Source organism: Ranitomeya imitator, chromosome 4 (genome assembly GCF_032444005.1).
Source record: "Ranitomeya imitator isolate aRanImi1 chromosome 4, aRanImi1.pri, whole genome shotgun sequence".
Taxonomy (NCBI): Eukaryota; Metazoa; Chordata; class Amphibia; order Anura; family Dendrobatidae; genus Ranitomeya; species Ranitomeya imitator.
This window is the reverse complement of record NC_091285.1, coordinates 232,609,676-232,631,339: the sequence shown is the minus strand read 5'-3', so window position 1 is coordinate 232,631,339 and position 21,664 is coordinate 232,609,676. Positions and strand designations below refer to the sequence as shown.

The window sequence follows — 21,664 nt, the reverse complement described above, 5'->3', positions numbered from 1 at the left end:
GCGCCTAAAAAAACGCAGCGTTTAAACACGTTTAAACGCGTTTAAACGCGTTTTTGCACCAAATGCGTTTAAATGCGTTTGCGTTAAAAATGCTGCAGATCAAAACGCAAGTGTGAAACCAGCCTTATTGTACAGTGATTGAAAAGTCTATCTTCTTCCTAAGGTTGCAGCTTATTGGTGACCTAGAGTCACCTCTGGTTCCAAGTAAAAAAAACTGCAGCGTTGACATAAATCAGACAGTACATTGTTTCCCAATGGGAGAGATTGGTGGAAACAACTGTTAGGGCAAGCAGAACGCACCAAATAATTAGAGAGAAGGTATGAGGTGCGTTCGCAGCCTGGGGTCCACCGTGCAAAGATGGACCGTGCTGCTGAGTAATGACGGAGGACTATATGGCAGTACAATGTGGATACACACATGGGTTAACTTCACCCTGTATGAAGGAAACGAACACTGTTGCGTCACAGGGCCGCGGTACCGCACAAAGAGCGTAAGCAAGGAATCACAGAACTCTATCCCAGGACACAGGATTAGAGTTCCTGTAGATCTCTTGCGCTTGATACCGCAATTGGGGTATCAGAGTAACTGAGAAAGTAACTTAAATGCACAAGAGTGCGTGCTGTGCCACCCTGGTGGACGCCACTAACCACACAGACTTGGGTAAGGAAAGCGCTCAAATAGCGCACGGCGCCACACTAGTGGTCACAGCAATTAGACACTGTTTTGTGTGTTATTGTGCTGATAGCTCAGCCGGGCGCTAGAGAGCAGACATCCACCTTACCTGAGCAGTCATACACAAGGGAGGGGATGTTTAAAGAATGACTTGCATTCATCAACATACACACGTTTTCAAATGTACACTAGCACATGGCCGAGCGGCCATGCGAACCTTTTATAGCGGCAGTGCTACAAGACCTTCCAGATGGACCAATAGGAGCCGCAACAAGACCTGAGCATGTGACCCCCGACCTCCAATGGGAGGTCGTCCCGTGGGCATGCTCAGTATGAGAAAAGCAGGACTTAGTCCCAGAAAGACCTGCTCACTGCTGATCAGTGCTGGCTACAAAGACAAAGCCTGGAAGGGAAGGGAAACAGTAACCAGACGTCCAGTATCAGCCTGAGCTAGACGCTGGGACTAACGTCTCTGCTGAGCAGGCTCCACTGTGGCTGGAGAAAAATGGGAAACCACAGCGGAGATGGTTTGAGATTTCCTCTCTGCAGAGGTGGGAACTCGACACCTAACATTACCCCCACTCCTAGGGGCCCCCCCCTCCTTGGGCCTCGCTACGCTCGAAGGCAGCAATGAGCTGCAGAACTCAGCAGGCTCCCAGGACTTGTCCTCTGGGTCATACTCCTTCCCATCCACCCCCAAAAAAATGTTACCACGTACCACCTTACACCCCAAGATAGCATTCACCTCATAATCGTCCATAGACGAACCCGATGTCCCGGCAGACGACTTGGAAAACCGGGACATGTGTACGGGCTTTAAGTGGGACACATGAAAGGTGTCGGTGATACCAAGGCGTGGAGGAAGGGCCAGACGGTAGACCACAGGATTAACCTGTTCGAGGACCTTGAAGGGACCCAAGTAGCGAGGTGAAAACTTAGTGGACTCAACTTGCAGCCTGATGTTATGGGCGGAGAGCCACACTAAGTCGCCAGGAGCAAAGTTCGGAGCGGGGCGCCGATGTGCATCGGCAGAGGACCTCATTCTCTCCTTGGAGGCCCGGATGGCATCCTGAGTGGGGTCCCAAATGTCCCGTGACTCCACAGCCCAGTCTGCCACCCTGGAGTCGGCGGAAGACATGGGCATAGGCACAGGAACCCACGGATGCTGTGAGGAATTAAGGAGGAATGGGGTCTGACCAGTGGAGTCGGCTACTTGTTTAGCGCAAACTCCGCCCACGGTAGCAAGGATGCCCAGTCATCCTGCCTGGCTGAAACAAAATGTCGCAGATATGTGACCAGAGTCTGGTTGGCCCTCTCTACCAACCCATTCGTCTTGGGATGATATGTTGAAGAGAGATTCAACTCAATGCTGAGTAGATGACAAAGCTCTCTCCAGAACAGAGACGCAAGCTAGGGACCCCGGTCATTGACAATTTTGTCCGGCATACTGTGTAGGTGAAAGATATGCTTAATAAACAACGCTGCCAGAGCCCATGCAGAAGTTAGCTGTGGAAGAGTCACCAAGTGAACCATTTTGGAAAAATGGTCGGTGATCACCCAAATAATGGTGCAGCTACGTGACTTGGGTAAGCCCACCACAAAATTCATCCAAACCATCTCCCAGGGCCTGTCCACCACCGGCAGGGGGTAAAGTAACCCAGCTGGCCATTGTCAAGGGGACTTGTTCTTGGCGCAGGAGACACACGCCCGAACATTGTCTCTGACATCACGGGTCATATGCGGCCACCAGTATGTCCTCACCAGCAGCTCAGATGTCCCTTTGGTCCCAAAATGTCCACCCACCCTGGACGAGTGAGCCCAAGAGAGAACCCCTGGACGCAAATTAGTTGGTACAAAAGTCTTGCCCGGGGGCACAGACTCTAGCTAAACCGGAGCCATGGTTCTCAGGCTCTTAGAAGGGACAACAAGCTGAAGCTCCTCTTCCTCCTCCTCAGATGATACAACGGAGCGAGAGAGAGCATCGGCATGAATGTTCTTCTCCCCGGGGGGGAAAATGGAGGGTGAAATGGAACTGGGAGAAGAACAGGGACCATCTGGCCTTGCGAGAATTTAGCCGAAATCCCTTCAGTGAATACTTGGAAGGGAAAGCGAGTCCCCTCTAAAAGGTGTCTCCACTCAGAGAAAGCCAACTTCATTGCTAGCAACTCCCTGTCCCCGATGGAATAATTCCTCTCAGCTGGTGTGAAAGTCTTGGAAAAGAAGCAGGGATGCTACCGACCTTGAGCATCCTTTTGGGCGATGTAAGATGGGAACGCTAGCAAAATGAGACTTAATAGAAGTGAAGGCCTTGGAGACCTCCTCAGACCACAATTTGGGATTTGCTCCCTTCTTGGTGAGGGCTACCAAGGGAGCTACCAAAGTTAAGAAATGAGGGATGAACTGGCGATAATGGTTAATGAACCCCATAAAGCGATGCACCGCTTTAAGAGAATGGGGTTCTTTCCAGTCCATCACAGCCTGTAGTTTGGCAGGATCCATAGCCAATCTCTGGGCGGAGATGATATAGCCCAGGAAAGGTAAGGACTCCTGCTCAAACACCTATTTCTCCAACTTGGCGTAGAGGGAATTTGCCTGTAAGAGACTCTGCAAACATCTCTGCGGTGGGAGTCAATATCTGGAGAGTAGATGAGAATATCATCCAGATAGACTACGACCGAGGTGGAGAGCATATCCCGGAAGATATCGTTTACAAAGTCTTGGAAAATGGCTGGGGCATTACCCAAAGGGCATCACTAGGTATTCATAGTGCCCATCCCTTTGTTTTAAAAGCTGTCTTCCATTCGTCCCCCTCACGGATGCGAATCAGGTTGTAAGCACCCCGCAGATCTAGTTTAGTAAAGGGCTATGCAGCCCTTTTGGAGAACACGTCTGCATAGGGCCAATATTGCTTGGGGAGAGGATAGATCTGCGGGTACCTCAGTATTAGCAACCCACAAAAATTATTTTTTATCTATTTATTTATTTTTTAGCCTTATTGACACCTCTCCATTTTTAACCAGGCTTAATGTCACCTTACAATAGCAAGGTGACATTAACCCCTTATTACCCTACATGCCACTGCTACAGGGGAGTGGGAAAAGCGTGGCTAAGTGCCAGACATATAAAAATATAACGGATATGAAATGGCTTACTGTATGTAAACCATGTCTCATATCCTGTCGGGTTCGGTAGTGATTTAGCAAAAGCCGACAATTGAATTACCGGCTTTTCTGCTATCTAGCTCTGTAATAATAAAATATATGTACCTCAGTTACAAATATACACCTACTCTATGTGTAGAGATTTATTTGATCTATTCTATTCTGTGCTGTCAGTGTGATTTTACTGTACATCGCACTGAATTGCCGACTTTTCTAAAGGACACCGGTGCGTATTTCTCACAAGTCACACTGATGGTCCGTGTGGTGTGCAAGTTTTTCTCGCACCCATAGACTTTCATTGGCGATTCTCGGCCGATATACGGTGAAAACCACACCATGCTGTGATTTCTCTCGCACGTATAATATGGCCAAGAAAACAACGGATGATGGGAGCTGCCCCATAGATTAACATTGAGCCGAGTGCTATGCGATTTTTTTTATCACATAGCACTCGTCCATATTACACTCTAGTGTGACTCCGGTCTAATCAATATATCGGCGCCGACCTGACACTGTCTGTAGGTTACTGTGCACAATCCTGCTGACAGGTTCCCTGTAAGTATTTGGAAAAATATTAAACTTTTGGTAAGTAACTTTACAATCAAAACTGTGCTGTAATGATATTATCCATATTTCTTAATACACTCTCACTTCTAGATTTATTGAAAATAAAATCAGGACACTCACTTGAAATTCCCACTTCTGATTGTAGACTGCTATTAATTGTACGGCAGGGTATACACAGGCATCTATAGTGACCCACCTTGCAACACTTACCAGTCTCTTTCTGTACACACAGAAAACTGGCAGCCTAGCTGAGCATGCAGGAGAACCAACAGTGACCTACCTACTGTTATCTCATTCCTGGCCATGCGGTCAACTATGTTTTGAGAGTAAAACAGATATTTAGCCCGCAGGGGCCAGTCTCCGTAGTTCAGGTGGCATGATTCATCTAACAGGATCCCTATAAATGTATTGTAATCTGTAAGGAGCACACAAATCAACGATAGGCAGTTTTTTAGGTCAAGTCAGTTTAAGTTCACATGTCCAGCAATCATCTGTTAGAAATGGATCCATTAGCAATCAGATATCTTAGAAGGAAAAAAAAGTTGTGCAGACACAACTTTTTTTGTCTGGCTAAAAAAACTGATTGCAAATTGATCCATTTTTTACATTGATGTCTATGGAAAATGGATTTATTAAATGGACATTCCTTTTTCTTCCATTTGGAACGGATCGTTTTTTTCCTAACGATATGAACTGTCATCAAGTAAGGCTATGTTCACATGTCCAGTAATCATCAGTTAGAAGGGATCCAGCAGCAATCCATTGACAAAGAATTTGTGCAGACACAACATTTTGTCTGCCTGAAAAAAACTGATTTCAACTGGATCTAAGTTTTTTTCTATCATTAAAGTCTACGGAAAACGTATTCGTTAAATAGTGATCTGTTTTTCTCCTATTTGAATAAAATGGAATTGTGGCTTACTGGATCAGTTTCAAATGAATGATGATTATTTGAAACTTCACGTGTCCTATCGTAGATGTTAAATATTTATTTTTCCACCTCCAGTAAGCTAAAAATGGATCCTTTTTCAAATGGGAGAAAAACAGATCACTAACACATTCGTTTTCCATAGACTTTAATGATAAAAAAAATCCAGTTAAAATCCGTTTTTTCAGGCGGACAAAAAAGTTGTAAAGTTGTGTTTGAACAACATTGTTAATGGATTACTGCTGGATCCGTTCTAACTGATGATTACTGGACATGTGAACTTAGGCTAATCATCCATTTGATTACTGATAACGGATTGCTCCTGGATCCATTTTTATCCGTTCTAACTGATGATTACTGGACATATAAGCTTAGCCTGACATAGGACTGACTTCTGCTGGGACTCAATAGTCTCTGTCATCGATAGACAGCAATATTGTGATAGTATCTAGAACCGAAGTCTGTAGTAGATCACTCTGATTGTAATCTGCAGGGAGAATTATGGTAATTTCTTATTTTTCATTTCCTGGTGAAATAATGGGCATACAATGAAGTATAATAAATATTATATAACACGTACGTCTCCGAACTTAACCACCTCCCAGTTTATGGTGCGTAAAATATTTTGAGTTCAATGGTGTAATGTACAAAGTGTCAGTAATAATGGTGAGCAAAGGGATTGTACTTCACACAGTGCCAAGAATTGTCATTATAATGTATTATTCATAGTCTACGACTGTAGATCACGAGGATAATAAAAGGTTCAGAGAAGAGAAATTGGTTAATTAAATCTGTAAATAAATTAAGTTTGCCTCTCAAATACTATGTTTTAATAGCTCGAAAATTTTAGAAAATAAAGAAAATTAATGCAGCCTACTTTCCTACGTGACCACACAAATCATGTATAAAAAATCCAAGTGAAGTGCCCCGCATTGATTGTACGATAGCACTCTGCCAAAAAGTGACACTCTGCCACTGTCAGCTAATCAAATGTTAGAGCAAATTTGGCACCCGACATTTGACTCCGCTCTTACCCCATAGATTAGCTAATGAGCAGGAACGTTTCTAAAGAGTAATATAGCCAAGCATTAACATAAATAACATGTCAACAAGAGAAATGCAGGTCCACCTGATCTACGGAGCATTAGTTATTTTTATGCTCCGTGCTTACGTCAGATGATAGAATTTGTGACTTCTGCAATTTCACAAAAAATAGTTTTTTTTTCACACCGGTATATTTTTAGAACTGCTTATTCAGAGCCTGTGAACGGCCAGGATTCAGTGGTTGGTTATGTAAAATTAGAGCTATTTCTGGGTTCTCATAGTGACAATACAGGTCCATCCGAGATCATCGTAAGGGGTCGCTAACGAACTTGTTGAAGCACTAGCTGGCCTAGTAAGATGGTGCTGCCCACTGCTGTGCATACACAAAACATCACAAGGGATGGGAGTGTTAACGTTGATTATAAACAGCACTGAACTTAGTTTCCTTATGTGATCCCTTACCTTTAAGATAAAAAAAGCAGACGATTTATCATACATATGATGCAATGAATTGGTTTTAAGTGACAAAGCACCATTCCGGCTGTAACTCCATTAGACCAGTCAGTAAGAAGAAGCGTGGATGGGCTTATTCTACGTACCTGAAAAGTGTAATACCTAGTCCCATTCGGAGGGTGCACTTTCGGAGAAGCAGAAACTGTGTTCATATCCGAGAAAATCATTTCTGATCCCACAGGCAATACAATCCACAAATGATACAGATGCAGGCAAGGGAGTTAAGCTTCTTTATAAATCCTTTCATGCATTACGAGAGGCTACTGTACAAAATAAAATCTGCCCCATCTCTTCATATAGGAGCTCAAGCGTTTAAAAGCTTCCAATGCTGGCATATCTGAGCCGGCACAAAGCATTCGTAGCCCCTGCTCTCATTTGAGCCTTAGAGGGGCTTGGAGAGGCAAAATAAAACCACATAGGGACTCAGCTGTGGGAAAAAGAGAAGAAGAGCCATAGAATGCATGGAGCTTGTACGGAATCTGGCAATGCTTTGGTCCTGCCCATCTGTTCTCAGTGATTACCACCTCCCCTCAACCAGCCTAGCTAAGTGATTATGCTAAGCATCCAGGCTAACCAATAACACTCACTTCATTTACAGCATGAGTGCTTGGAGCAATACAGTCAGGGGACACAGAGACTGCACAAAGTGACACTTTTCCTTCATTCCGGTAGAGTCCCGGTAACCGCACAATCCACCGCAGTCTTACTTAATATCACTTATGACATTCGCCGGTTGCTTTAAATCTATTTTATTTTCAGCACTTATGCTAAAATGCTTCAGAATATAGATATGAAAAAAAGTGAAATTAAAATTCTAGAATTCTATTTTCCAGAATGTCGCAATAACATAGCGGAGGGTGAATATTTTATTAATCGCTACTAAAACTTTACAGCCAAGTATTATAGTGTATTAATCTGGCTGGCAGTAAGAAGGCAGCTGGCAATAAAGTTCTTGGCAAATAAATGCAAGAATTTGTGATTTTTCTTTTTTTATGGGTAGGGGGATTTTGGATGAGTTTAACATTTTGTTCAGTAAATTGCATATTGAAAAAAAGAAGAAAAAAAACAACTTACAGTTCCGAGAACAATCAAACAGAAAAGTGTTCATTATCCGATTTTAAGCAGGACATTTAAGAAAAGTAACCAAACAACCTGACAATTGCTGTTGTCATAATGTGAGGTTGACGGCCATATCCGCCTTCATGTAACTTTGTGATAAACAAGAATTCAGTTAAAATGCATTAAAATATACATTTCTAACATTCACATAAAAGCAAATGTTTTAAAACATAAACGATGTTGAAATAATTCAGAAAGGTGTGAAAGTGCACATGTACCACATTTGTCACATCAATGTTTCCCAAACTCCAGTCCTCACGTCCCCCAACACGCAGGTACGGACTGGGACTGAAATTCAGCCCTGGCATTTAAAATCACACAGGCCCATGCTGTCCCTATCACCCAGCACCAGATGGAATATATTACTAATATTACCCTGGATGGACGAAAGCAAGATTTACTACAAGACCAATATTTCTAAATAGATGGAGGGCGGTAATGTCACGACGGGGGCAGGCATGCAGCCTGTGATAATCTAATGACTTTTGCATCAGGGGACTCATTTGCTTGATGACTACGCTTAAATGCATTGTTTTTGTCCCAGCAATGCTGTGGCTCTTTAAGAGTCTCATTTGCCCTTTGCTGTCTTCGACGTTTTTAGGAGGAGCCATGTTGGCGTTGGTATTTGCTTTTTAAAGGGGTTTTCCCACGAACAAAAGTTAATTTTAAAAATAGTCTGTGTCTGGCCGTGTACAGAACATATCACAGCTCCTGGGCAGGGGGGGAAGCAAAAAACAATACTGACATTACAGCAGGAGATCGCAGAGGATGTAATGTCAGTATTGTCTTTTGCTTCCTTCCCTGCAAAGGAGATGTGGTATGCTCTCTACACGGTCAGAAACCGACAATATTTAAAATGAACTTTCATTCGTGGGAAAATCCCTTTAATGTGACCGGCTTCCTCTGCCTGTAGACACGTCGCGCATCGGCCGCGCAGTAAATCAGACCACCTCCATCTTTGTGCAGACAGATAGCGGCAGTCACATTAAAACTGCGCATGCGCTCCTCCTGTACAAAGATGGCGGTGTTCCGCTGGTGGTATCATGCAAAGACTGCGTGAGTGTGTGAGTGTGAGAGCGTGTGTGTGTGTGTGAGAATGTGTGTGAGAATGTGGTGCGTACGGCGTATAGAGTGTGTGTGTGTGGTGTGACAGTGTTCAACTGGTGGTACTGTGCAATAGGTTGGTACCAGCAGCAGTTTCCATATTGACACTCATCACTTGGGTGTCCCAATATGGCGGTCGGTGAACTTCCTCCGCTTGGAATTCTGAGATACAGTGACATCTGGACAGAACCGGAAACAAAAACATTACAAGTCAATTATATAAATAGATAATTCCCGTGGCCTGCTGGGGTAACTGACAGAGTCAGTGACTTTGTGCAGTAATTCCTTTTATGTAAATTATTAGTGTTTTAAAATGAATCTTGTATTTAATAAAATTGATAAATCTTTAATATATATGGACATTGTACAGTTTTGTCATTCTAATAATAATCTTTATATAGCGCTAACACACTGTGCTAACCACTGCGCCACCGTGCTGCCCATTCCTTGCTTTACAAAAGTGAATAGTGACTGTTTTGGATTTTCAGTATAGAACAATGATAATTGTGGGATTAAAAAGCTGTTTGATTTAATTGCTGTACACTATAGCTGACAACTTGCTGCATCACCCACAATCAGTGTTTGCACTGTCCAAATCTGTTTAACCCCTTAGATGCTGCTGTCAATAGTGACTAGTACATCATATAGATGGTTAACAGAGTGTGGGTGCTTCCTCTTTGTCTCAATTGGTGCCCTCAGATCATGACTTTGTGGTCCAAATGTTTGCTGTGGCAATTCACCACCAAATATCGGCCTTAGATTCTGATTGCTGTAGTAATCTGTTCAGAAGTTAGAGGCATTTAGATGGTAAAAATTCACATTTTCATTTCGGTCACGCCACTTTGCATTAATTCCTAAAAAGCACCTGAAGGGTTAATAAACTACCTGACTTAAGTTTTCAATTTGTCAGGGGGTGCGGTTTTTAAAGTTGCATAACTTTTGGGGGTTTCCCAATATATAGGACTCCTAAAGGCACTTCAAACATGGATAGGTTCCTAAAAAAATAAATTTTGTAAATTTCCTTGAACAAATGAAAAATTGCTGCTACATTTTTAAACCTCCTAAAATGCTAACAAAATAAAATAACATTTTACAAATAGTCCTGATGTAAAGCCGACATGTGGGAAATGTTATTTAGTAATGCTTTGCTATGGTATGACTATCTGGATTAGAGGGATAATCATTCAAAGTTTGAAAATTGCTATTTTTTAACATTTTTCTCAAATTTCTGACATTTTTTAAATATAAACACAAAACATATCGACCTAAATTTACCATTATCGTAAAGTACAATGTGTCATGAAAAAAACAGTCTCAAAATCACTGGGATCTGTTGAAGCGTTCCAGAGTTATCTAATATATAAAGCTGAATGTGTGTGTGTATGTATGTATATATTTATGTATGTCCGGGATTGGCATCTGCACCGTCGCAGCTACAGCTACAAAATTTTGCACAGTCACACGTCTGGACCCCGAGAGCGTCATAGGCTATGTTGTGAGGCGAAATTTTAACCCCGCGCTTTCCAATTCACCAAACAATTTTGCCCCTATCTACATAATGGGGAAAAAAGTGAAAGGAAAAGTGTTGGAGGCGTCGCAGCTACAGCCACAAAATTTTGCACAGTCACACAGCTGGACCCCGAGAGCATCATAGGCTATGTTGTGAGGTGAAATTTTAACCCCGCGCTTTCCAATTCACCAAACAATTTTGCCCCTATCTATATAATGGGGAAAAAGTGAAAGGAAAAGTGTTGGAGGCGTCGCAGCTACAGCCACAAAATTTTGCACAGTCACACGCCTGGACCCCGAAAGCGTCATAGGCTATGTTGTGAGGTGAAATTTTAACCCCGCGCTTTCCAATTCACCAAAAAATTTTGCCCCTATCTACATAATGGGGAAAAGTGAAAGGAAAAGTGTTGGAGGCAAATTGACAGCTGCCAGATGTGAACAAGGGGGACTTAAAGAATGAGAGCAATGGTGCCAAAGAGTATATACCGTACAGTTGCTAAGGTGGGGCCCCGACATGGGATACTCACCACACACTGGGATATGAACACACACACAAAATTTGCTTGAACACATATCACCCTCAGCACACATTTCACCACACATACACCAACCTCGCCACATAAAAGTCGAAACACAAAAGTCGCCGCTCAAAACTCGCCACGCGCAAAACTCGCCACATGCAAAAACTAGGCTCATGCAAAACTCGCCACAAATGCAAAACTCACCTCATGGAAAACTCGCCACACGCAAAACTTGCACACGCGGAAAAATTGCCACATGCACAAAAGTTGCAACACATGCAAAAGTTGCCTCACACAAAACTTGCACATACTCAAAAGGTACTACACATAAAATTCACCACGCGCAAAACTCGCCATGCACAAAACTTGCTGCACACAACTTGCTACACTAACCTGTCACATGCAACTTGACACACAAAAAGTTGCTACACGCATGTTGCCACACGCAACTTAACACACACAACTTGACAAACGAAACTCGCCCTAAAACACACACAAGTCTGGTATTATCCTTCAAAAATAAAAATCTGATTAATAAGCAGACAAACTACAAGAGCAACAAATGTTCCATATAGGAAATACGGCAGCTGTCAGTCACATGACCTGTCTATTATGTGTATGTGTGAGCTAATATATACTGCCAGGGGGAGGGCTTCCTGTTGGCTGGGGATTTATCAGGCTGCCAATTTAGCTTACAAATACTGAGGTAAAAATACTGACCAAATAACGTGTGAATGCGGTCTAATACGGGAGGAGATGACACACAGGTATATACTATATACAGGAGAGATGGCACACAGGTATATACTATATACAGGAGGAGATGACACACAGATATATACTATATACAGGAGGAGATGACACACAGATATATACTATATACAGGAGGAGATGACATACAGGTATATACTATATACAGGGGAGATGACATACAGGTATATACTATATACAGGAGCAGATGACCTACAGGTATATACTATATACAGGAGGAGATGACACACAGGTGTATACTATAAACAGGAGCAGATGACCTACAGGTATATACTATATACATGAGGAGATGACACACAGGTATATACTATACACAGGAGCAGATGACCTACAGGTATATACTATATACAGGAGGAGATGACATACAGGTATATGCTATATAGAAGATGACATACAGGTATATACTATATACAGGAGGAGATGACACAGATATATACTATATACAGGAGGAGATGACATACAGGTATACACTATATATAGAAGGAGAAGACATACAGGTATATACTATATTGTTGTGAATTCTGTGGCAGAGTTCACTCCTGTGGTCACAAGTGGTACTTCGGCTGATTCTCTCTGGGAGCTTCCGTTTGTGGAGGAAAGTGGTACTGCAGCTTCTGAGTTTCCTCCCTCAGGTGATCTGGTGAGGTCGTTAGCTGCTTCTCTACTTAACTCCACCTGATGCTTTGATCCATGCTTCCTGTCAATGTTCCAGTGTTGGACTTGTGTTTCTCTGGATCATTCCTGTGGCCTGCTGCTCTGCATAGCTAAGTGCTTCTCTGCTATTTGTTGCTATTTTTCTGTCCAGCTTGTCTATTTGTTTTGCTGGAAGCTCTGGGACGCAAAGGGTGTACCTCCGTGCCGTTGGTTCGGTACGGAGGGTCTTTTTGCCCCCTTTGCGTGGTTTTCTTTACGGTTTTGTGTAGACCACAAAGTTATCTTTCCTATCCTCGTTCTGTCTAGAATATCGGGCCTCACTTTGCTGAATCTATTTCATCCCTACGTTTGTCTTTTCATCTTACTCACAGTCATTATATGTGGGGGGCTGCCTTTTCCTTTGGGGTATTTCTCTGAGGCAAGGTAGGCTTATTTTTCTATCTTCAGGCTAGTTAGTTTCTCAGGCTGTGCCGAGTTGCATAGGGAGCGTTAGGCGCAATCCACAGCTGCCTTTAGTTGTGTTTGGAGAGGATCAGGAATTGCGGTCTACAGAGTTTCCACGTCTCAGAGCTCGTTCTATTATATTTGGGTTATTGTCAGATGACTGTATGTGCTCTGATCGCTATGTACATTGTGTTACTGAATTGCCTTTCATAACAGTACAGGAAGCCAAAAGTACTAATGATTCTCAATAGAGGGAAAAAAGAAGTTCTGAGACCATTTTTTTTCCTTTGCACTGTGATTTGTCTTTTTTTTTCCCTAGACATTTGGGTGGTTCAGGACACAGGTGTTACAATGGACATTAAAGGTCTGTCTTCATGTGTAGATCAGCTCACGGCAAGAGTTCAAGATATTCAAAATTTTGTGGTTCAGAATTCTTTGTTAGAACCGAGAATTCCTATTCCAGATTTGTTTTTTGGAGATAGAACTAAATTTCTGAGTTTCAAGAATAATTGTAAACTGTTTCTGGCTTTGAAACCTCGCTCCTCTGGTGACTCAGCGCAACAGGTTAGGATCGTCATTTCTTTTTTGCGTGGCGACCCTCAGGACTGGGCATTTTCTCTTGCGTCAGGAGATCCTGCATTGAGTGATCGCTTTCCTGGCGCTTGGATTGCTGTACGATGAGCCTAATTCAGTAGATCAGGCAGAAAAAAATTTGCTGGCTCTTTGTCAGGCTCAGGATGAGATAGAGCTATATTGCCAGAAATTTAGAAAATGGTACGTGCTCACTCAATGGAATGAATCTGCGCTTGCAGCCATTTTCAGAAAGGGTCTCTCTGAAGCCATTAAGGATGTCATGGTGGGATTTCCTATGCCCGCTGGTTTGAATGAGTCTATGTCTTTGGCCATTCAGATCGGTCGACGCTTGTGTGAGCGTAAATCTGTGTACCATTTGGCGGTATTACCTGAGATTAAACCTGAGCCTATGCAGTGCGATAGGACTATGACCAGAGTTGAACGGCAAGAACACAGACGTCTGAATGGGCTGTGTTTCTACTGTGGTGATTCCACTCATGCTATCTCTGATTGTCCTAAGCGCACTAAGCGGTTCGCTAGGTCTGCCGCCATTGGTACTGTACAGTCAAAATTTCTTCTGTCCGTTACCTTGATATGCTCCTTGTCGTCGTATTCTGTCATGGCGTTTGTGGATTCAGGTGCTGCCCTGAATTTGATGGACTTGGATTATGCTAAACGTTGTGGATTTTTATTGGAGCCCTTGCAGTGTCCTATTCCATTGAGAGGAATTGATGCTACACCTTTGGCCAAGAATAAGCCTCAATACTGGACCCAGCTGACCATGCGCATGGCTCCTGCACATCAGGAGGTTATTCGCTTTCTGGTGTTGCATAATCTGCATGATGTGGTCGTGTTGGGGTTGCCATGGCTACAAGCCCATAATCCAGTATTGGATTGGAATTCCATGTTGGTGTCCAGCTGGGGTTGTCAGGGGGTACATGGTGATGTTCCATATCTGTCAATTTCGTCATCCACCCCTTCTGAGGTTCCAGAGTTCTTGTCTGATTACCGGGATGTATTTGATGAGCCCAAGTCCAATGCCCTGCCTCCGCATAGGGATTGTGATTGTGCTATCAATTTGATTCCTGGTAGTAAATTCCCAAAAGGTCGACTGTTTAATTTATCCGTGCCTGAGCACACCGCTATGCGCAGTTATGTGAAGGAATCCCTGGAGAAGGGGCATATTCGCCCGTCATCGTCGCCATTAGGAGCAGGGTTCTTTTTTGTAGCCAAAAAGGATGGTTCGCGGAGACCGTGTATAGATTACCGCCTTCTTAATAAGATCACTGTTAAATTTCAGTACCCCTTGCCATTGTTATCTGATTTGTTTGCTCGGATTAAGGGGGCTAGTTGGTTCACTAAGATAGATCTTCGTGGTGCGTATAATCTGGTGAGAATCAGGCAAGGCGATGAATGGAAAACTGCATTTAATACGCCCGAGGGTCATTTTGAGTATCTAGTGATGCCGTTCGGACTTGCCAACGCTCCATCAGTGTTTCAATCCTTTATGCATGACATCTTCCGTGAGTACCTGGATAAATTCCTGATTGTGTACTTGGATGACATTTTGATCTTCTCGGATGATTGGGAGTCTCATGTGAAGCAGGTCAGAACGGTTTTTCAGGTCCTGCGTGCTAATTCTTTGTTTGTGAAGGGATCAAAGTGTCTCTTTGGTGTGCAGAAGGTTTCATTTTTGGGGTTCATCTTTTCCCCTTCTACTATCGAGATGGATCCGGTTAAGGTCCAAGCCATCCATGATTGGACTCAGCCGACATCTCTGAAAAGTCTGCAAAAGTTCCTGGGCTTTGCTAATTTTTATCGTCGCTTCATCTGCAATTTTTCTAGTGTTGCCAAACCATTGACCGATTTGACCAAGAAGGGTGCTGATTTGGTCAATTGGTCTTCTGCTGCTGTGGAAGCTTTTCAAGAGTTGAAGCGTCGTTTTTCTTCTGCCCCTGTCTTGTGTCAACCAGATGTTTCTCTTCCGTTCCAGGTCGAGGTTGATGCTTCTGAGATTGGAGCAGGGGCTGTTTTGTCACAGAGAGGTTCTGGTTGCTCAGTGATGAAACCATGCGCTTTCTTTTCCAGGAAGTTTTCGCCTGCTGAGCGAAATTATGATGTGGGCAACCGAGAGTTGCTGGCCATGAAGTGGGCATTCGAGGAGTGGCGTCATTGGCTTGAAGGAGCTAAGCATCGCGTGGTGGTATTGACTGATCATAAGAACTTGACTTATCTCGAGTCTGCCAAGCGCTTGAATCCTAGACAAGCTCGTTGGTCGTTGTTTTTTGCCCGTTTTGACTTGGTGATTTCGTACCTTCCGGGCTCTAAAAATGTGAAGGCGGATGCTCTGTCTAGGAGTTTTGTGCCTGACTCTCCGGGTTTATCTGAGCCGACGGGTATCCTCAAGGAAGGAGTAATTGTGTCTGCCATCTCCCCTGATTTGCGGCGGGTGCTGCAAAAATTTCAGGCTAATAAACCTGATCGTTGCCCAGCGGAGAAACTGTTTGTCCCTGATAGGTGGACGAATAGAGTTATCTCTGAACTTCATTGTTCGGTGTTGGCTGGTCATCCTGGAATCTTTGGTACCAGAGAGTTAGTGGCTAGATCCTTTTGGTGGCCCTCTCTGTCGCGGGATGTGCGTACTTTTGTGCAGTCCTGTGGGATTTGTGCTCGGGCTAAGCCCTGCTGTTCTCGTGCCAGTGGGTTGCTTTTGCCCTTGCCGGTCCCGAAGAGGCCTTGGACACATATCTCTATGGATTTTATTTCTGACCTTCCCGTTTCTCAAAAGATGTCAGTCATTTGGGTGGTCTGTGATCGCTTTTCTAAGATGGTCCATCTGGTACCCTTGTCTAAATTGCCTTCCTCCTCTGATTTGGTGCCTTTGTTCTTCCAGCATGTGGTTCGTTTGCATGGCATTCCAGAGAATATTGTTTCTGACAGAGGTTCCCAGTTTGTTTCGAGGTTTTGGCGAGCCTTTTGTGGTAGGATGGGCATTGACTTGTCTTTTTCCTCGGCTTTCCATCCTCAGACTAATGGCCAGACCGAACGAACCAATCAGACCTTGGAAACATATCTGAGATGCTTTGTTTCTGCTGATCAGGATGACTGGGTGTCCTTTTTGCCTTTGGCTGAGTTCGCCCTTAATAATCGGGCCAGCTCGGCTACCTTGGTTTCGCCGTTTTTCTGCAATTCTGGGTTCCATCCTCGTTTCTCTTCAGGACAGGTTGAGTCTTCGGACTGTCCTGGTGTGGATACTGTGGTGGACAGGTTGCAGCAGATTTGGACTCAGGTAGTGGACAATTTGACCTTGTCCCAGGAGACGGCTCAACTTTTCGCTAATCGCAGACGCCGTGTGGGTCCCCGACTTTGTGTTGGGGATCTGGTTTGGTTATCTTCTCGTCATATTCCTATGAAGGTTTCCTCTCCTAAGTTTAAACCTCGTTTTATTGGTCCGTATAGGATTTCTGAGGTTCTTAATCCTGTGTCTTTTCGTCTGACCCTTCCAGATTCTTTTTCCATACATAACGTATTCCATAGGTCATTGTTGCGGAGATACGTGGCACCTATGGTTCCATCTGTTGAGCCTCCTGCCCCGGTTTTGGTGGAGGGGGAATTGGAGTATATTGTGGAGAAGTTTTTGGATTCTCGTGTTTCAAGACGGAAACTCCAGTATCTGGTTAAATGGAAGGGTTATGCTCAGGAAGATAATTCCTGGGTTTTTGCCTCTGATGTCCATGCTCCCGATCTTGTTCGTGCCTTTCATGTGGCTCATCCTGGTCGGCCTGGGGGCTCTGGTGAGGGTTCGGTCACCCCTCCTCAAGGGGGGGGTACTGTTGTGAATTATGTGGCAGAGTTCACTCCTGTGGTCACAAGTGGTACTTCGGCTGATTCTCTCTGGGAGCTTCCGTTTGTGGAGGAAAGTGGTACTGCAGCTTCTGAGTTTCCTCCCTCAGGTGATCTGTTGAGGTCGTTAGCTGCTTCTCTACTTAACTCCACCTGATGCTTTGATCCATGCTTCCTGTCAATGTTCCAGTGTTGGACTTGTGTTTCTCTGGATCATTCCTGTGGCCTGCTGCTCTGCATAGCTAAGTGCTTCTCTGCTATTTGTTGCTATTTTTTCTGTCCAGCTTGTCTATTTGTTTTGCTGGAAGCTCTGGGACGCAAAGGGTGTACCTCCGTGCCGTTAGTTCGGTACGGAGGGTCTTTTTGCCCCCTTTGCGTGGTTTTCTTTAGGGTTTTGTGTAGACCGCAAAGTTATCTTTCCTATCCTCGTTCTGTCTAGAATATCGGGCCTCACTTTGCTGAATCTATTTCATCCCTACGTTTGTCTTTTCATCTTACTCACAGTCATTATATGTGGGGGGCTGCCTTTTCCTTTGGGGTATTTCTCTGAGGCAAGGTAGGCTTATTTTTCTATCTTCAGGCTAGTTAGTTTCTCAGGCTGTGCCGAGTTGCATAGGGAGCGTTAGGCGCAATCCACAGCTGCCTTTAGTTGTGTTTGGAGAGGATCAGGAATTGCGGTCTACAGAGTTTCCACGTCTCAGAGCTCGTTCTATTATATTTGGGTTATTGTCAGATCACTGTATGTGCTCTGATCGCTATGTACATTGTGTTACTGAATTGCCTTTCATAACAGTACAGGAAGCCAAAAGTACTAATGATTCTCAATAGAGGGAAAAAAGAAGTTCTGAGACCATTTTTTTTCCTTTGCACTGTGATTTGTCTTTTTTTTTCCCTAGACATTTGGGTGGTTCAGGACACAGGTGTTACAATGGACATTAAAGGTCTGTCTTCATGTGTAGATCAGCTCACGGCAAGAGTTCAAGATATTCAAAATTTTGTGGTTCAGAATTCTTTGTTAGAACCGAGAATTCCTATTCCAGATTTGTTTTTTGGAGATAGAACTAAATTTCTGAGTTTCAAGAATAATTGTAAACTGTTTCTGGCTTTGAAACCTCGCTCCTCTGGTGACTCAGCGCAACAGGTTAGGATCGTCATTTCTTTTTTGCGTGGCGACCCTCAGGACTGGGCATTTTCTCTTGCGTCAGGAGATCCTGCATTGAGTGATCGCTTTCCTGGCGCTTGGATTGCTGTACGATGAGCCTAATTCAGTAGATCAGGCAGAAAAAAATTTGCTGGCTCTTTGTCAGGCTCAGGATGAGATAGAGCTATATTGCCAGAAATTTAGAAAATGGTACGTGCTCACTCAATGGAATGAATCTGCGCTTGCAGCCATTTTCAGAAAGGGTCTCTCTGAAGCCATTAAGGATGTCATGGTGGGATTTCCTATGCCCGCTGGTTTGAATGAGTCTATGTCTTTGGCCATTCAGATCGGTCGACGCTTGTGTGAGCGTAAATCTGTGTACCATTTGGCGGTATTACCTGAGATTAAACCTGAGCCTATGCAGTGCGATAGGACTATGACCAGAGTTGAACGGCAAGAACACAGACGTCTGAATGGGCTGTGTTTCTACTGTGGTGATTCCACTCATGCTATCTCTGATTGTCCTAAGCGCACTAAGCGGTTCGCTAGGTCTGCCGCCATTGGTACTGTACAGTCAAAATTTCTTCTGTCCGTTACCTTGATATGCTCCTTGTCGTCGTATTCTGTCATGGCGTTTGTGGATTCAGGTGCTGCCCTGAATTTGATGGACTTGGATTATGCTAAACGTTGTGGATTTTTATTGGAGCCCTTGCAGTGTCCTATTCCATTGAGAGGAATTGATGCTACACCTTTGGCCAAGAATAAGCCTCAATACTGGACCCAGCTGACCATGCGCATGGCTCCTGCACATCAGGAGGTTATTCGCTTTCTGGTGTTGCATAATCTGCATGATGTGGTCGTGTTGGGGTTGCCATGGCTACAAGCCCATAATCCAGTATTGGATTGGAATTCCATGTTGGTGTCCAGCTGGGGTTGTCAGGGGGTACATGGTGATGTTCCATTTCTGTCAATTTCGTCATCCACCCCTTCTGAGGTTCCAGAGTTCTTGTCTGATTACCGGGATGTATTTGATGAGCCCAAGTCCAATGCCCTGCCTCCGCATAGGGATTGTGATTGTGCTATCAATTTGATTCCTGGTAGTAAATTCCCAAAAGGTCGACTGTTTAATTTATCCGTGCCTGAGCACACCGCTATGCGCAGTTATGTGAAGGAATCCCTGGAGAAGGGGCATATTCGCCCGTCATCGTCGCCATTAGGAGCAGGGTTCTTTTTTGTAGCCAAAAAGGATGGTTCGCGGAGACCGTGTATAGATTACCGCCTTCTTAATAAGATCACTGTTAAATTTCAGTACCCCTTGCCATTGTTATCTGATTTGTTTGCTCGGATTAAGGGGGCTAGTTGGTTCACTAAGATAGATCTTCGTGGTGCGTATAATCTGGTGAGAATCAGGCAAGGCGATGAATGGAAAACTGCATTTAATACGCCCGAGGGTCATTTTGAGTATCTAGTGATGCCGTTCGGACTTGCCAACGCTCCATCAGTGTTTCAATCCTTTATGCATGACATCTTCCGTGAGTACCTGGATAAATTCCTGATTGTGTACTTGGATGACATTTTGATCTTCTCGGATGATTGGGAGTCTCATGTGAAGCAGGTCAGAACGGTTTTTCAGGTCCTGCGTGCTAATTCTTTGTTTGTGAAGGGATCAAAGTGTCTCTTTGGTGTGCAGAAGGTTTCATTTTTGGGGTTCATCTTTTCCCCTTCTACTATCGAGATGGATCCGGTTAAGGTCCAAGCCATCCATGATTGGACTCAGCCGACATCTCTGAAAAGTCTGCAAAAGTTCCTGGGCTTTGCTAATTTTTATCGTCGCTTCATCTGCAATTTTTCTAGTGTTGCCAAACCATTGACCGATTTGACCAAGAAGGGTGCTGATTTGGTCAATTGGTCTTCTGCTGCTGTGGAAGCTTTTCAAGAGTTGAAGCGTCGTTTTTCTTCTGCCCCTGTCTTGTGTCAACCAGATGTTTCTCTTCCGTTCCAGGTCGAGGTTGATGCTTCTGAGATTGGAGCAGGGGCTGTTTTGTCACAGAGAGGTTCTGGTTGCTCAGTGATGAAACCATGCGCTTTCTTTTCCAGGAAGTTTTCGCCTGCTGAGCGAAATTATGATGTGGGCAACCGAGAGTTGCTGGCCATGAAGTGGGCATTCGAGGAGTGGCGTCATTGGCTTGAAGGAGCTAAGCATCGCGTGGTGGTATTGACTGATCATAAGAACTTGACTTATCTCGAGTCTGCCAAGCGCTTGAATCCTAGACGAGCTCGTTGGTCGTTGTTTTTTGCCCGTTTTGACTTGGTGATTTCGTACCTTCCGGGCTCTAAAAATGTGAAGGCGGATGCTCTGTCTAGGAGTTTTGTGCCCGACTCTCCGGGTTTATCTGAGCCGACGGGTATCCTCAAGGAAGGAGTAATTGTGTCTGCCATCTCCCCTGATTTGCGGCGGGTGCTGCAAAAATTTCAGGCTAATAAACCTGATCGTTGCCCAGCGGAGAAACTGTTTGTCCCTGATAGGTGGACGAATAGAGTTATCTCTGAACTTCATTGTTCGGTGTTGGCTGGTCATCCTGGAATCTTTGGTACCAGAGAGTTAGTGGCTAGATCCTTTTGGTGGCCCTCTCTGTCGCGGGATGTGCGTACTTTTGTGCAGTCCTGTGGGATTTGTGCTCGGGCTAAGCCCTGCTGTTCTCGTGCCAGTGGGTTGCTTTTGCCCTTGCCGGTCCCGAAGAGGCCTTGGACACATATCTCTATGGATTTTATTTCTGACCTTCCCGTTTCTCAAAAGATGTCAGTCATTTGGGTGGTCTGTGATCGCTTTTCTAAGATGGTCCATCTGGTACCCTTGTCTAAATTGCCTTCCTCCTCTGATTTGGTGCCTTTGTTCTTCCAGCATGTGGTTCGTTTGCATGGCATTCCAGAGAATATTGTTTCTGACAGAGGTTCCCAGTTTGTTTCGAGGTTTTGGCGAGCCTTTTGTGGTAGGATGGGCATTGACTTGTCTTTTTCCTCGGCTTTCCATCCTCAGACTAATGGCCAGACCGAACGAACCAATCAGACCTTGGAAACATATCTGAGATGCTTTGTTTC

At 44.2% G+C, this 21,664-nt stretch overlaps 1 protein-coding gene across 10 annotated transcripts in view; it reads right to left on the bottom strand.

Moving 5' to 3' along the window:
- PPFIA2 (PTPRF interacting protein alpha 2) overlaps positions 1-21,664 on the bottom strand; it is a 570,637-nt gene that overhangs the window by 387,871 nt on the left and 161,102 nt on the right. The window contains exon 1 of one of the 10 annotated variants that reach the window (XM_069764420.1): positions 6,973-7,418. The exons of 7 other annotated variants lie outside the window; for them this stretch is intronic. In XM_069764420.1, the coding sequence (XP_069620521.1) occupies positions 6,973-7,053 (81 nt within the window). In that variant the 5' untranslated portion in view covers positions 7,054-7,418. Of the gene's footprint in view, positions 1-6,972; positions 7,419-21,664 lie in introns of those variants that run through there. 2 more of the 10 variants (XM_069764421.1, XM_069764418.1) reach the window with 2 other exon arrangements.